The sequence below is a fragment of the Platalea leucorodia genome (genome assembly GCF_965183815.1).
Source record: "Platalea leucorodia genome assembly, chromosome: 3".
NCBI lineage: Eukaryota > Metazoa > Chordata > Aves > Pelecaniformes > Threskiornithidae > Platalea > Platalea leucorodia.
The window spans coordinates 79,553,699-79,569,332 of record NC_138825.1 but is presented as its reverse complement, the minus strand read 5'-3'; the positions used below and the strand labels follow the sequence as shown (position 1 = coordinate 79,569,332).

Sequence of the window (15,634 nt, the reverse complement as noted above, 5' to 3'; positions counted from 1 at the left end):
CCCCATTGCTCCAACACAAACTAAAATTTTGTTAGAACAAATGCTGACACCAAGTGGGCATTTACCAATACAGCAGCTGTCTACACCACTGGTAGCGCTGAATGAATACTGTGTACTAAAAGCAAGTTAGGCTAGCTCAACACAAATGAAAATCAAAACACAAAGCAGACATAAGGATCAAGAGTCAATGATACAAAAAAATTGCAGGTCTACCATGACACTTCTGCAGTTACTCAAAACTATCTACTGGGTAACTGCAGAATTCAATTAGACTGATGTCTATCTTAATTTCTAGATGATTTTCAAAATCTGGCTGCTTTTTTCCATATTCATTTTTGAACTAATGCTACAGAGAACTCAGGGACTTTCCAAGCTGTTATTATTAAAGTAAATTTAAAAGGTACATTATTTCCATACACACCAAATGACTTGCAAATGGCTGAAAAAGCGTCCCGCAGCCTTTTACTGTGTCAATTATCTGTATGTTACTGTAGAGCAATGCAGCGCCACAGACTGTCCTAGCAGCCAGCACGCTTTGCAACATGACCTACAATTTTAGTTTTAGCAATTGCTACTGTTTCATTTTCCTGGTATATATATACACCCATCACTTAACTTTAGGAATATTTGCTACTTTTAAAATAAACCCTTCATTTAAAGTTGATCCTATTTTCCTTCCAAAAGTTCTGCCAGAAAGAACAACCTCAAACCTGAACACTTAGAAATTCTAAATAGCACTATTTCTATAACATGCTAAGCTAGAAAAAAGGGGGAAGAGTATCTGGTTTTGTTTTCTGTATTTCCTTCCAAACGAGTATGCCGTTTATGCTTCCAGTTATTCAGAAAGTCAGTCCAATTGCTTTTCTTATACTATCAACTTCTGAATAAACCTGTTTACTCACCTTGTTTTCCTGTGTAACAAGTATACTCGCACCCCCTGGCTTCAATGGCACTTCTTCCATTGCTCCAAACACATCAGTCTCAACAGAGAAAGTCAGCTCTAAACCCAGATCACTGATATCATTATCTAAAATCCACTGCAAGTTCTTTGCATACTCTGGATCAATAGATGCTACATCCTGATAATTTACAGGTATACCTAGAAAAAACAAAGAGACAAAACCCCTCAAATAAACAGGATAAAGCAAAAAAGGTTCTAACTTAATGTATGATAGAAGATTGCCCTCTAGAGAGAAACCAGAATAATGCAGTAATAGGAAAAGGGAAAAAAGGATTCACCATTCCTAAATATAGCAGAACTGTACTTACTACACTTTAAAAGTATTAATCAAGTTTCCTCTCTCTGTTTTTCTTCCCAGTGAAGCAAATGGCATATCATTTGAGCAACAACAATTTGCTCAATTTTAGCTCACTAATGGATTTCACTAAAAGCTTCTAACCATACAGAACACACAATGTTAAATGAGTTTCCTAAAAAGTCTTAAAGTTTTCTACATAACTTTTAGAAACCCAAATATCATCTTTTTCTATACAATAATATCTTTTTCCCCAGAAAATTATTTAGAACTGGGGGGGGGGAGACAACCTTTCTGTACTTAGAAAACTCTTCTGCTCTTCAGTTTTCTTCTTTTTAATCAAGTTTGCTATGAGACCTACTATACAGTTGAAAAAAAGTTACAGGAATTTTACATTTTCAAACTAAACTTGCAAGTCATTTAGAATCATTAAGAGGAGAGTTGCTAGAAGTTTGACTTTTATCCAAGTATAGAAACTGCCTATTTACAACCCCTTCGCAGACATGGCACTCAAACAAATTTGAGCAAAGGTGCCCAGAACAACGTGACCCTGAGTTTGTGCAAGAGAACTACCCTCTTCACTACACAAGAAAGCAAACCCCAATTACTTTAAGTGTCATGACAGACACCTCACCAGGACAGATAAATACTTGGGAAAAGGGGCAGGGGGTGAGGGTGGCAGTAGGTTTAGAGACAAGCAAGTTATCGGGAAGTACTCTCTTTGCTTCACCATCTTCTGTGCATTGTCAAGTGTCACAAGGGTGCCCATTAGTAGAAGTCAGCACACTAATGGACTGCAGAAGCAGGACCCCAGAGAGTAACACAAAATTCAAAGGTTAGCAGCCGGTGCAAACATGTAGGTGCAAAAACTGTTACAGTATTTGCCCGGAAAAGCTGACTAGTGCTGAAATGGTGCACATACAAGCTGTAAGGCATTGTTTTTCTAATAAAATCAAGCAACACTCCAGTTTAAGAAAAGGATAGGTAATTTACTAACGAATTTTCACTGTCATCTCTCTCTCAAAAAAAAAAAAAAAAAAAATCTAACAACTGTCTAGTAGTTTCTAGAGGACTTTCACTTTGGCCAGCTAGTAAGCATATGTGCATTTCACATATGAAATGTGGAAATAATGATGTCTCTGAGGGATATAAGCAAAGCATATAGGAAAAGAAGCAGACTGAAAAGTAGGAATCAGAGACTCCTTTAGAGAAGAAACTGAACATTATGATGAAACTATACTCATAGTCAGCATGTCATTAAACCAAAGCATTAAGCTCACTCATTTGCTTGACAAACGTTTTACCAATCAATAGATTCAAGCCAGGCAGTTATGAAGAAACTCCGTCAGATTTATCAGGACAAAGTTTGAATCCCATGAAAGAGTATGTATCTTTCTCTTGCTATGCCCTTAAGGAACCTGTATTTTGAAAAGGAAGAGAAATCTATCTCAGCATAACTGTGATAAACAAGTATTTCTGTGCAACACAGAACTTCAAAAAGACACTACAGGTAAGCTCTGAGACAAGTTCAGTAACTATTCAAGGATTTAACGCCTCCAGCTCAATATACACTGACCCAGAAATTAATTTTCGCTTTTGTTTATGCCATTTCAAGGAGTATTTTCTGTTACACTGTAAAAGAGAGGACTTAAGTTTAACACCAGATAACACAGTTAAGAATTTATGTGCTATGTATCTTTGTGGGTTGGAGGTAGAAGTTTCCTTTTCCAAACAGAAAAGTAATAAGGTCCTTAGAAAAAATACAAAGTAACGGACAATAGCACTAGTGAAACTATCTTCTCCCCTGTTTAAGCAGAAGACAGACAGATAGGCAGTTTCAGAAAAACAAACCTAAGAGGCCTTATTAATTTCTGACTATATTTCTGTCTCAGTTCTATATCCATAACTGAGTGCAGCCCTAAAAACATGAAGACCTATGGAATAATGTTTGATTTCACAGCACAGAAAAAAATAATGCAAGCTACATATCTAACATCCTACAAAGCACATTAGCTGTGTGTTAGCTGGGTCATCACTTAAGTTGGTGATCTTTCCTTGCCTACCAGATATTGTTGCAGAAAGTTCTCAGTTCATCACAGTGAAAAAAGGCGATGCACCCACCAGAGTCTCAAAAAAGTAGCCACATTTGTTCATACAGGTCTCAGCTTCTAATTAAGGCACTTCCATGTCATGTCTGTTGACTAAAGACAAGAGTTCCTTTGAAAGAGGTTCACACTGTTCCTCGGATACAGGAGGTCTTATCACACAACTGGTGGATTCAGTGCCATCAACAGGAGAGGCTACAGAAAACAAGGATCTCTCTGCAAGATGACAAACCAAAGGGCTGGGAACAGTCTCAGGCTTCAAACGTTTTCATACTCCATTACTTAAGGCCTGACAAGTAGCTGAAGGGAATCCCTGTGTCTCTAACCTGGTAACTTGTATTTGGCATGAACAACAGTTAGCATAACGCATAGCTGAACCCGAAACAAAAATAAAACAAATACCCCTAGGAGCATCTGCTGCCGTGCAACTCAGGTTCCTTAAGCAAGAAGAGAGGAGATGCACAAAGCTGAGGGAAAAGGCTTTGGAAAGGTTTAAACAAGTCACTGTGATTAAGGCAGACAAAGTAACTGCTTTGGGAAGTGGACGTGTACTTTTTCCAGTTCTCTCTGTCTGGTAAGTAACAAGAAGTGATAAAAAAAAACTGTGAACCTTTTGAACTTAAGAAGTTCAATGTGCACAAACCTCTGGAGAGTTCCAGGATGCCTGTTCAACAGAATGACAAGACCTTACTAAGAGGGACTGGTGAGATCTTATTAAAAGACTACTCACTGCTGTTTGGTTTGCAACAGGTACTCTAGCAAAATAAAAAAAAAGAAAAAAGAGTAAACAATAGGTCATCTTGTCCATTCAGAAACCAACAAATCCAGTATATAATCACGATTCAAACTAGAAAAGAACCCAAATTCACTAGTAGTCATTTCCAAAAGAGGTGACAAGAGCAACACTTGACTATTCTCAAGGTGTAAATGAACAGCAGAAAAATATGTTTCTCATTTGTGAATACATCACATGGAGATTAGCTTGTGAGCGTCATTCTTCCGCTCACTCAGAGGTATCCTTTGATGTCAGAGGCCAGCCCTTAAGTCAACGCCAAATTGTGCCACACAAAGATATGTCTACTTCAGAACCGCTTTCCTGTGTGAAGATCAATGACTAGGGAAGCCTGATGAGGCATTGCCAATGTGGTGCTGCTTCAGACTGGCTGCTCTCCACTGCCTCTTGCCCAGTACAGAGTCACTCTCCTGCAGCAGAAAGCGGTACTGAGGGACAGAAGTAAAATGCATCCATTTGTTCAGAAGATCTTGACAAAGATGACTGAGCCTGCACCATCAACAAAGTGCAATAGTGTTCCCCGAACACGTTCAGGGAAGAGAAACAGTAAATCTGAAGTTGATCTGTCCTGGACTTAGCAAACATCACGGGAAGACTGTAGGTAGACAGAATGATTACAGAAAAACAGAATGAGATGCAAACAATCCCTTGAAAACCTTGCTAGGTCTTAAAGTAAGGAGTGGTTCTTGAAGAAAAGTAAAGCTTCCAACATCAAGCTAGCTTATACTTCCAAAGAATAGCGCTTAAACACAAAGGAAATTCTGCATGCAGCGGCAAAGGAATTTATGTACTTACAGGAGTAACAGGAATTCAAAGGGAATTTACCCTTCCATCCCATCTTCATGCAAAAGGAAAAGTTTTTCATGACAATGCGGAACAGGGTCATCATGTTTGACAACCAAGAGGCACAAATGTTCTCAAAGAAAAGCAGAGAAGAGCCCTAGATCACAGATACCACCAGCTAACAGTGGTCCTTCTCTATTAAAAAGTTACATTTTTATGAAGACTTCTGACCAATCCTCTTGAATGCTACAGTAAGCATATGGATTAATTTTCCTCAGGAAGGAGACAGGATGAACCTGCACTAGTTCTGAAACACTGTTTCAGGAAATAAGTATTATTTGTTGGAGTGGGTAGACAGGGAGGTCTGCAACAGTATGGTTTCACCTTGTTTTACACAACTGAAGAACTGCAGGCATAATAAAGAAGGGCTGACAGATTTTTGCCAGAGTTCATAAACATTATTTTTAAGCCTGTCCTTTGTTAACTATGGAACAATTATGTTCATTTCTCAAGAATGACATTACATGACAGGACAGTTGAGTTTCACAACTGTGATGCAAAGAATTACATACACCACAAAAACAATTGGCTGGACTAGTCTGCCTTTCAGGCATTCCTAGTCAGCAGCCTTAAAGACAAATAAATTACATGATCATGCTTTACAAAGATTAATGATGCCTTCCTTGGTTTTAATTTAAGATTCATATTCAAATATAAATTGAAAGATTAGCTATTTTATTAAAAGTTGCTAACTCTATAAAATTGCCACATAGATTTTCTAATGTATTTCTGTATTTTGCAATTGTAACAGTTCCTAAGAGAGGCTCAGGCTGGGACAGCAATTATTGCCATATTATGTTGTGACTCTGATGTACATGAAAGATCAGCAAGACATTCATTTCCAAGACTTTTTCACTTTTAACACACGCACAAAAGCAAAAAAGGAAAAGGTTTACTGCTCAGACAACTGTTACAGCTAATAAACAGGATTTTAATAAAACCATACCAAGAATATGTTTGTAGAATGACCTCGTGAAGTAAATGTTCACCAACTGCCTGTGATTCAGAGCTAGCCCCAGGATCTGGCCTGCGAAACGGAAGTAGTTCAAATGATCTGGATTTACAGAGGAGTTGCTGTTGGGCTGGAAAGTTGTTCCTATAAAATAAAAAGATTATCACGTTTTATGACTTTTTTTTTTTAAGTGAAGTTCGTATATATCAAATACACTAAGCATCTGAAACCACTGAAAGAGTTTTATTTTGGGGTTCTGGAAGATTGTTTGGGGTTTTTCGTTTACATCACAGAGATATCAGAAAGAAATGTATTAGAATGTCATGACATCCTATTATTACAATGATACTGCTTAGCCACTCTCCAAGGCACCACTCTGAAATAATTATCATCAACATAAGGGCAATCATGATCTGCTAAATTTGGTCCTCCATCTTACCATATTGCCATGTGCATTTTTTGCTCACTCTAACAGGCCATGCTTCTATCAACTTGTGAACATGCCCAAAGGAAGGATCAGAATGCATCCACTTCCTTTCATCTGGCTCCAGCCAGATACAGACAGGAGACAGTCCAGTCCCACTCTCTTTGGAAAAGACCATCTCAGACATCCCTGAACTTCTCCTTTTAACTTTCAGGAACTAATCTATGCCTCTACTGTTGACTGAATTCTTTGCCACTTTCCAAGACTTTGTAAGGTAGAAAGCAAAACATTTACCACTGATGATGATGTGAAATCTTTATCAATAAAAGATTTGCTTTATATGAAGCACCCAAAAGACAAAAAGTCAAATACAAGGTAGACCTGTGGAGATCAACAACTGGTTTTACCACTAAAATTAGCTGATTGAATTTGTGTATTTCTGAAAGGAAATAAAGGAATACCTCCACAGTTCCCTTGCAGATGCAGAAAAAAATACTGCTCTCAAAGTGTTATGTCCTACTATTACCAGGCAGAAATACCATGGACTCTTTAAAACCAACAACCATCCTCTTATAAAAAGGGAGAAGAAAATTAAGGAAACTTCAAATTAAGAAAAATATCTCATCTGTAGTTATAAAAATGTACAATAGATCACTTCTCTCTATACATGAGATCAATTCTGTCAGTGTTGCTTTTAAGAAGTAACAATCTTATATTTTGAAACCAATTAAGTAACCTTTTCCTTAGATTATAAAAATGCTTTTATAAAAGAAGACACCCTAAATTAGAGAAAAAAAAAAGGCAGAGACGTACCATCAGCTGACTGGGTAAATAAGGCGTAATCTGGGTTAACTATTTCACTAGATAAGATATCAAACCACTCACGCACCACACCCTGTCCCTGCATGTCAAAAGAATAAAACATATTAGTACATAGAACTTTCACCACACAAACAGTTACGCTGGGTAACCACATATTTCTTAATAAAGTATAAAAGTTATTTTACATTAGGATTTAGTTCAAAACAATATTGTGAAAGAATTAGTATTCCCATATATAAATACCATTAAAGAAAACCATGCAATTTTACCCACCATGCCTTCTTCTCCATGAAATCTCACAGCAATCCCCTGCTTTAGTTTTGCACAATTTGCTTTAGACACAACTTCACAGCTACTCCTAAAAATAGAATCTAAATAAAAAACATTATTTTTTTTTGAATCTTAGTTCACTATATTTAAATGTATTTCAAAGACATACTAATTCTGTTTATAACACAATACCTCTGTGAACCAAAAGGATGTCATTTTCATTGACAGGCCTGTGCACCATATCCGAATCTGGCTGCCCAGCATGCAGATGTTCATAGAACCATTCACAGCGATCTTTAAATGGCTACAAAACAAGAGGTAAAGCATATCATATAGATGAATTCAACTGAGTAATTCCTCTCTCATAAGCATGACTGGAAAATGGTTACGCATACTTCGCAACTAATTTTTGACATGCGCAGAGAGTTACTCAGTGCTACCTCAATATGCTATACTGTATTTTGTGAAGAGAAAAGGACTAGACATGCCCTTGAGTGCTTGCTTACGTCTGGTATGCAGAAAAACTGGACCACCAGTTATCTAGAAATAGCTATTGGAGTTCACCGCACAGGAGAAAAACAGCATAAAACTTCTTCCAGGGCGGGGAGGGGAAGGAATCTAGATAAGTAGTAAGTCACTGGCTTCTGTAACATTACTGATTATCAAACACAGCTGAGCACAGAAGCACAAGTGATATAAACAAGTCATATTTGTAGTAAAGTTCATTGGCAATAAAAAACAGCCCAAAGGAACCAGAAACCTTCCAAAGTAATTCCCAAGTGAGAAGGTCCTAGCTTGTTTGACTCAGTATTTAGATTGACATTTTGCAGTTCTTCTGAGACAGATAAGACACAAGTAGGGCCTCTCTCATCTATCACAATTCACAGCACGTACTTTTAGTTGACCTGACAAACAGGGTATCAGGGTATCAGGGTCTCTTCCTTATTCATAGGTAATGAATTTCAAAAACACACATTTCAGCCAAAGAATGAGTAAACAATACACCTACACCATGTCCTAAAAATGAAACTGGATTACCAAAACCAATGTACATCTAAAAATAAAGTCACAGCACTGTTCACAACTGAAGAAATAAAGCTTTTGGAACAGACCCTCCACAATTGGGGGGGGGGGGGGGGGGCAGGGGCAGTTCTGATTGGTTAGAGGAATTTTACCATTGTTTTCAGAAAATTCTGTCTTTGCCCAAAATATTTTAATGCAAGGAACCTTTCTAATAAAGAACAAAGCAAAAGTATACCAGTGTGTGCTAAATGAAGGAGTTCCAAATAGTTCATCATCACCCAAAAACCATCTCATCCCTAGATGTGGTGCTTGAGGACATGGTTTAGTGGTGGACTTGGCAGTGCTAGGTTAACGGTCGGACTTGTAAGACATTTAACATTGGTCATCTCCAATAGACTTGCACATGAATTTTAAAAACTTAGAAGTACAGATATCTGGCTGCCATGTCTGTTTAATCTGATCTTTCAACATCCCAGATTCAGAAGCCCTGGAGGCCACACTTAGTTCTTCCACCCTCCCCGAATGCATTTTTTTTTATAAATATTATTATTTTTAAACAAAACACCCTCTTTATATTCATAGAAGCTGTAACTAAGCATCTCCTGACACTTACCTGAGCTTTTATGATGTGCATAAATCTGGACATTAGTTCAGGACACTCAAGAAGAAAATGAAAGTGATCAAAAATTATTTTGGGATTTCTGAAAGAAAAATAGGTTAGCAGCCTGTTAGTCAGAGATCTAATAATAATAATGCTTCATGATACACAAAGTCTACATAAAGAGACAAGGCAATTAGTCATATAGAAAACTTCCAACAGACTCTTATTTCGTAACGTTTTCCTAACTCTTGTTTCCAAATGACTTATACTACCTCATCCCTTGAACATGGAGGATACAAGCAGCTTTCCAGACAGAAGTAAGGTTATAAACTGGGCAGTCCCAGAAAAACTCTGGAAACAGGCAAGTGTACAAAAATGGTTTAGACTCCTTTAAGAAGTCATTAAGTGTAACACATTTGAGGAAGAATGAAAGTTTTCATCTGCCTCAAAAGGGAAGGCTTTATTTGGAACAAAGATGAGGAAAGAATCCGTTAAGAAAATTATTCTGTTGCTCTGTGAAAAAGATTTTCTTCACAAAATCTCGCAGAACCTTACAAAAGGATTGCTTACATATGTAGAAGAGTTCATTTAAGCCTGAGCTCTGAATCATTAATATCCACTCCCTTGAATTTGGCAGGACCATTGAAGTGCATATGGTACATATGACACAACAAAAACCTAAAAATACAACTCAGAAGAAAAATATGTCTGAATTATTTTGGGAGAAAAAAACCAAAGAAATTACAAATTCCATATTTCTTGAAGCTTACCGGTTAACAAAACACTTAAGGACATCATCGTGTTTACAGACAAATTCTATAAAACGAGGCGATGTCATCCTGTTCAAAGAAAATGATAAGATGCTTTTGGTTAATGAAATTGAAAAGAATTTTAATTACATAAATTGTTGGGTTTTTTAAATAAAATACTATGCAAATAGAAATCGATGCTGTTTAAATAGTCAATCATGAAACGAAATATTCAGCAGCAGTAAGATTTCATAATAAACTAACAGAAAAGGCAAAAATGCCAATAATCAAGACGATCAAGCAACCTGACCACTAACTGTTATTAACTATACGAACAAAAAAAGCTCAAACTAATAGGGACACACATTTTTCTGTTGAATCCTTCCAGCTTTCAATACAACAATGGAAGTACGTACATGGAAGGACTGATATTATATGCACAATATACATGCACATTGTTCTATATTCTTGTTCATTGTATAAAACTCCTACCACACACCTTGTAAATTGTGGTAAGTGAGGAAAAGAGCCAGGAAGACACAACATTGCAAACTTAGCAAACTTAATAATGGGGGACAAGGTAGTATTTAATGGCTTTGTGAAATAACAAAACTACTTGCCAGCCAAGCATCTCAAATACCAGTATGGAATTTTACCTTTTCTCATATATATATATATATATATATATATATATCTGGAGAACAAGGGAAGTATCAACACGGGTGCAAATTTTACTCCATTTATTTACATCTATGTTCTGCATTTTTTAAAAGGATAAATTCTTAACTGGATCCTTTAGCTTTAGCAAAAGCTAATGAATACTTGCAAACAAGAATAAAAACCCTCTCATCAAGTGCCTTGTAAGGTTGTGAAAAATAATACTTTAAGAAGTCCAGGATAACAAGCCAAGAACTGCTGCTGTTCCCTACACCAATTTAGACAAGAGCTGCTTGTTTTTATATAAAACTGAGCTATCTTCCTTCTCTCCCTTACTCTGTTTCAAAGAAATAAGTCTCACCATATCCTCCCCCTCATCTGCATAAGAAACCAAATAAGAAAATAAAATCTTCCACAGACCAAATATGAACATTTTAAACACACTTCTGGTCTGAGAGATGATCTGAAAGTATTAAACAACTAAAAGAGTCTTCCCTGAAAGAAAATGAACTCTCTCTACCTGTAAACTGCCACACAAGCTGTAAGATGCAATATACAGAGAAGAGGGGAGAAAAAAAAAAAAAAAAAAAACCCACACCACAAACTTAGCATACACTTGTCAGTTTTGATGCTGAAAACTTGGAACATTGTATTTCAGTATATTAACAAAGAATGCCTAGATTCAATATCAGCATTTGCAGAAGAAAAGCAATTGTGGCAAGTAAAAGAAAATAACCTCAATATTTCTAATGTTAACCAGCTGATTTTCCATTTAAGCATGAAATGCCATCTTTATTGTATGACTATTAGGAATAATGGAAACCTATGAGCTCTGTTTACGCTCCTCCATTAAACATAAAGACACTCAAATCTAAAATTAGAGCCTTTTAAAATTATTTTGTCTGAAAATGTCATTTGTTATAATTTCAAATGTTATTTGAAGATGGCAGCAGTACTGAGTTACACCATTGTGCCGTTTACTCCTACTAATATGAAAACTTCAGGAAAACAGAGTAAGTCTCAGATCTTTGTACTTCTCTACACAGTTCTGAAAAGCCCTAAAGCAACACAGAATTCAGGTGTGCTCTGCCTTACTTTCCTGCATCCCAGGGCGTGCTCCCAATTGTCACTGAAACAGTTCTTACATGCCTGGCTTCTGTGATAACTGTCAGTTAACTCAGGTAGTATCCACAGGAGTTCTCCCTAACCTGAAGCGTAAATTACACACAGGGACAGACCCTTTGGGCAATGCCCATCAGTGAGTCACCTGGACACAGGGAGACAGTAAACTCTTTGATTGATCTTTGGTATAAAGAGATAAATAGGTAGGGGGAAATGTACTTAATCACTTCTATAAACACTTCTGCTTTTCATTTAGCTGCTGTAAATAATACTTTACTAGCATTTTATGTTAGCAAGGTTTGATGGAGATTTCAAGGGAAATGGTTAACCAGCAGTTCCTTTTTCAAGGTGGAGTAAAATTAAAAGTACTGAGGTGCTTGTGGAACATGCTGATCCCCAGATTATCTTCCAGAGTGTTCACAGAGGAGCGTGCACCAGACAAACAGTACCGGCCGACTTGAAAGCTTTTATTCCACTAGGTTTGGCAGAGAAATAAAAATCCCTTCCAGTGGCTGGGAATAACCAAGATATGTCATATAGTGGGAACCTCGCTTCCCGATTCCTCAGGGAGCTCATAATACCATCATACTTGCCCAATCCTCTACCCAAGAGGGTCAAAGGGTCCTTTCCTTGAAAATTCACAAATATAATCCATAACAATCTCGGACAGACTAAGACCCCAGTTACAGTGGACACACTTTTTTCTTTTTAAACCAGACGCTGATGATATTAAGTTTACCTAAGTTGTAGTGCCTGTTCCACACAAAACTATGTTTGCCAACCCAGGACAGGATTCCAAGTGAGTGTTACTTTGAGACTGAACTCTCCTCGTTATAAACTTCTACAATATAGCCAAACAAGTTTGTCCCAGCTATCATTTTCATACACAAAGATAATTCACATTTTTTTCTGAGCTTATAGCTGTTGATGGATAATCACATTAAATTTAGGGATAATTTCACATTAAGAACCAACAGCAGAAACAGCTAAGTTTCAAGAGACCAAAATTACATTTCCTGCAAGTATCCCACATGATTAAAAAGAGCCATTAGACATTCAATACGAAATCTGTCCCAATGTAGTTATGTTCATAGGTAGCAGCACTATGGAAAATTTGAAATTTGCTGTGCTGTCTGGTGCCATTAAAGCTGGAAAAAAAGCATTCAAACAATTGAACTAGCAAAAGCATTAAAAAGCATACCCTTGACTGTCACTAATATCATCTGGTCAGCACCAACATTCTTCCAAGAAAGCATATATGATTTTTAAATGGTAACAGTTTCAGTAATGAACAGGATCGCCTCCTTACCCCTGAGGCATCTGACAGGAGCAGCACATATAAAAGGCTTGAATGACAGCACTTAGCCTGTTTGCTGTCATGGAGATAACATCCTGGCAATCAGCACAAGCTTCCTGCTTCCCAGCAACCTCGTATGCTTTTGACTCGCCAGCATTAGTGGATAGCTCTTTTCTGCCCTCGGTTCCTGCAGTGGCAAAGGCAGGCGTAGGATCCTGGTGATCTGGTCCTTTTTGCTTCAGTAAAATAGAAGTAATGTTGGCAGAGTCCCTTTTGTTTTTCATCAGCTCCGTGGCTATAAGAACGAGCCATTCATCTAGAGAATGCCAGAGTAGTTCCAGAGGCTGCAATAAACACACACAAAAACAGACAAAAAAGGAACATGTTGACATTAGATAATATTAATGATGTGATAATCCTCTTAAGGCAAACAAATATCATGCACATTTAAGAGCTTTAAATGATCCTTTAGAAGTCACATTAGAGATAAGAGTCAAATACTCAAAAAAAAAAAATTCTGTACTTGTAGCCATAGAGCACAAAGAGAAAATTTCATCTAGAAGAAAAACAATCAAGCAGCAGACGGAATAAAGATAAAATAGTTTAGAAAGAGTGAAACACTGAACTATTTAACAGTTTGGCCTCACGGTTGTTACACAGCACACCACTGCCTGACTGCTGCAGTCAAACAGAGATGGTAATACACATGTTGCGTTTCCAGAATAAGCACGTCAGTTCTTTTTTAAGACCCTGGTCAAAGACGCTCCCTCTACCAGGCAGATGGAGCAAACCCCAGAAATGCCACTGAGATTCAGACTCATGCACATATCTAGTAAGATGTGCTTTATGCATAGTGTGAACTCATACAGATCATTTTGGTAGTATCTCAGATGTCTTAAGAGTAAGGGTCACTAATCCCTAGCTTTATGAAACTGAAACAAGTATCAGCAGAATTATGTATCAATTTTTAAAGCTATAAAATTTTATTTTAACAAAGTCCCTCTTTATTCACTACTGGCAGCTTAAAACCAATATAACTGAAACCTGGTACAATTCCATCATTACACATTTGGTCTGAGGTACAGGCCTACTACAGAGGAGAGAAAGGGCTGAGAGACCTGTGGCTCTCCCAAGAGCATTTAAAAAAAAAAAAAAAACATGAGGGCTGACTGTGCTGTCCCTTCATGCTGTTCAAAGGGATGTTTCACACGTATACAGTCTAGTGAGCACAGGGGTGTGTATCCTACAGGCAGGCAATTCTGACTCAAGTCTTTCATAGCGTTCCAACAGTAAGAGTGAACTTCTAAATGAACTCCTTTTTCCATATATTACTGTTGCATCTACACTTTTCACCAATTAAAGCATTCAAAGACTTAGATACTAAAAATTATGTTCTCATCCTCTAAAGTTGCCTTTAAAGATTAAGAGCTATTTGCAGCACACCGTACCAGAAGTGTACACTATCTGGAGCACTGTCAGTATACCTAATAGTGACATGCTCTCAATACACAAGAAATTACTTCTCATAAAAGCTGTGTATAAAAAAATCTGTTGAAATTTACCATTAAAAAAATGACCATTATGCTTCCATTTTTTCCCAATAAGAAGTCTGGGGAAAGCCAGCCTGACCTCTAAGACTGGTAGGCTCTGCTCAACATACTGTATGATACTCACTTAATCCTTGTACTCCTAGTGACCACGCATTTCTCTAGATGGTGATCTGAATACCTCCAGTGTAGGTACCATTTTCTACATAAATGTCTGCATACAGGATCAAGTTAGCTTTTTTCCAAGACCTACCTGGCAGTCCCTCACCACAAAACATAATGTAGAAAAACTTTCTAATGGAAAATAGGATTCATTGAATATATGGAAGAATTAAAATGCAGCTGTGTTCTTAACACGTAATTCATGAGAAACTAGGCAGTTATTTACTAGAATACTAAAATGTAGTTTTCTTCTCCCAAACTTTTCAATGCTTAGCTTGCCAGACACCATTTTTCTGCTGATATATTGTGTTTTATCTTTTATTTCCCACAGACTTAGCATGCCTTTCAGAACTCTTGCGACTGATTTGTTTTTCCAAAGCTAGTTTTTCACAGATTCTGATCACAAACTCATTCAAAAGTTTCATAGCGAATTCAACATTTCATTTTCGCCTTTTCTCGTCTAACTTCAGGATGTAAAGCACTCCTCTAAATATTGCCCACCACCTCCATATCCATGGGTGTCAGCATTTCATGTTAGCATCCATGATCAGACCTTTTCAAGTGTAACATAGACATATTCAATCAAACCATTAGCAACATCTTTTCAAAACTACAAGTCAGCATTCTTCAGTTGATTCTTACCATGAACCACATATTAAACACACACCTCCACTCAACCTTCAGTTTTCATATCTCCCATTTCAGAAAAGTTTCTTTGGAATTATACATCTGAGTCTGATCAAGTACCAAGCTTTTACAGCTACACACCTCATCTCTCAAATGCAGGGATTTAGCTACGCAATGCCTTTCTCTTTACCCATCTAGAAGGCAAGACACCAGAAATCAAACCCATATTCAAACTGTGACAGTGGAGCAAAATCTTTTGCCAGGTGACAGATAATTAGTCTTTTAAGACACAGAGAGCAGGAGATCACTAATCCATGAAGTGACTGTGTCACAGCAGAGAAGTCCATTCAATTCTAGAAAAGAATAGTATCTGAAATGAGAGAA

General features: G+C 37.3%; 1 protein-coding gene across 4 annotated transcripts in view; it reads right to left on the bottom strand.

Annotated features, from left to right (window-relative positions):
• The window catches only part of HACE1 (HECT domain and ankyrin repeat containing E3 ubiquitin protein ligase 1), a 56,207-nt gene that overhangs the window by 14,174 nt on the left and 26,399 nt on the right, over nt 1–15,634 (bottom strand). For all 4 annotated transcript variants that reach the window (XM_082307580.1, XM_082307581.1, XM_082307582.1 and 1 more), the window contains 8 exons: nt 12,927–13,258; nt 9,860–9,928; nt 9,102–9,189; nt 7,658–7,769; nt 7,469–7,566; nt 7,187–7,274; nt 5,944–6,093; nt 903–1,099 (listed from right to left, as the gene is read on the bottom strand). In XM_082307580.1, the coding sequence (XP_082163706.1) occupies nt 903–1,099; nt 5,944–6,093; nt 7,187–7,274; nt 7,469–7,566; nt 7,658–7,769; nt 9,102–9,189; nt 9,860–9,928; nt 12,927–13,258 (1,134 nt within the window). The remainder of the gene's footprint in view (nt 1–902; nt 1,100–5,943; nt 6,094–7,186; nt 7,275–7,468; nt 7,567–7,657; nt 7,770–9,101; nt 9,190–9,859; nt 9,929–12,926; nt 13,259–15,634) is intronic.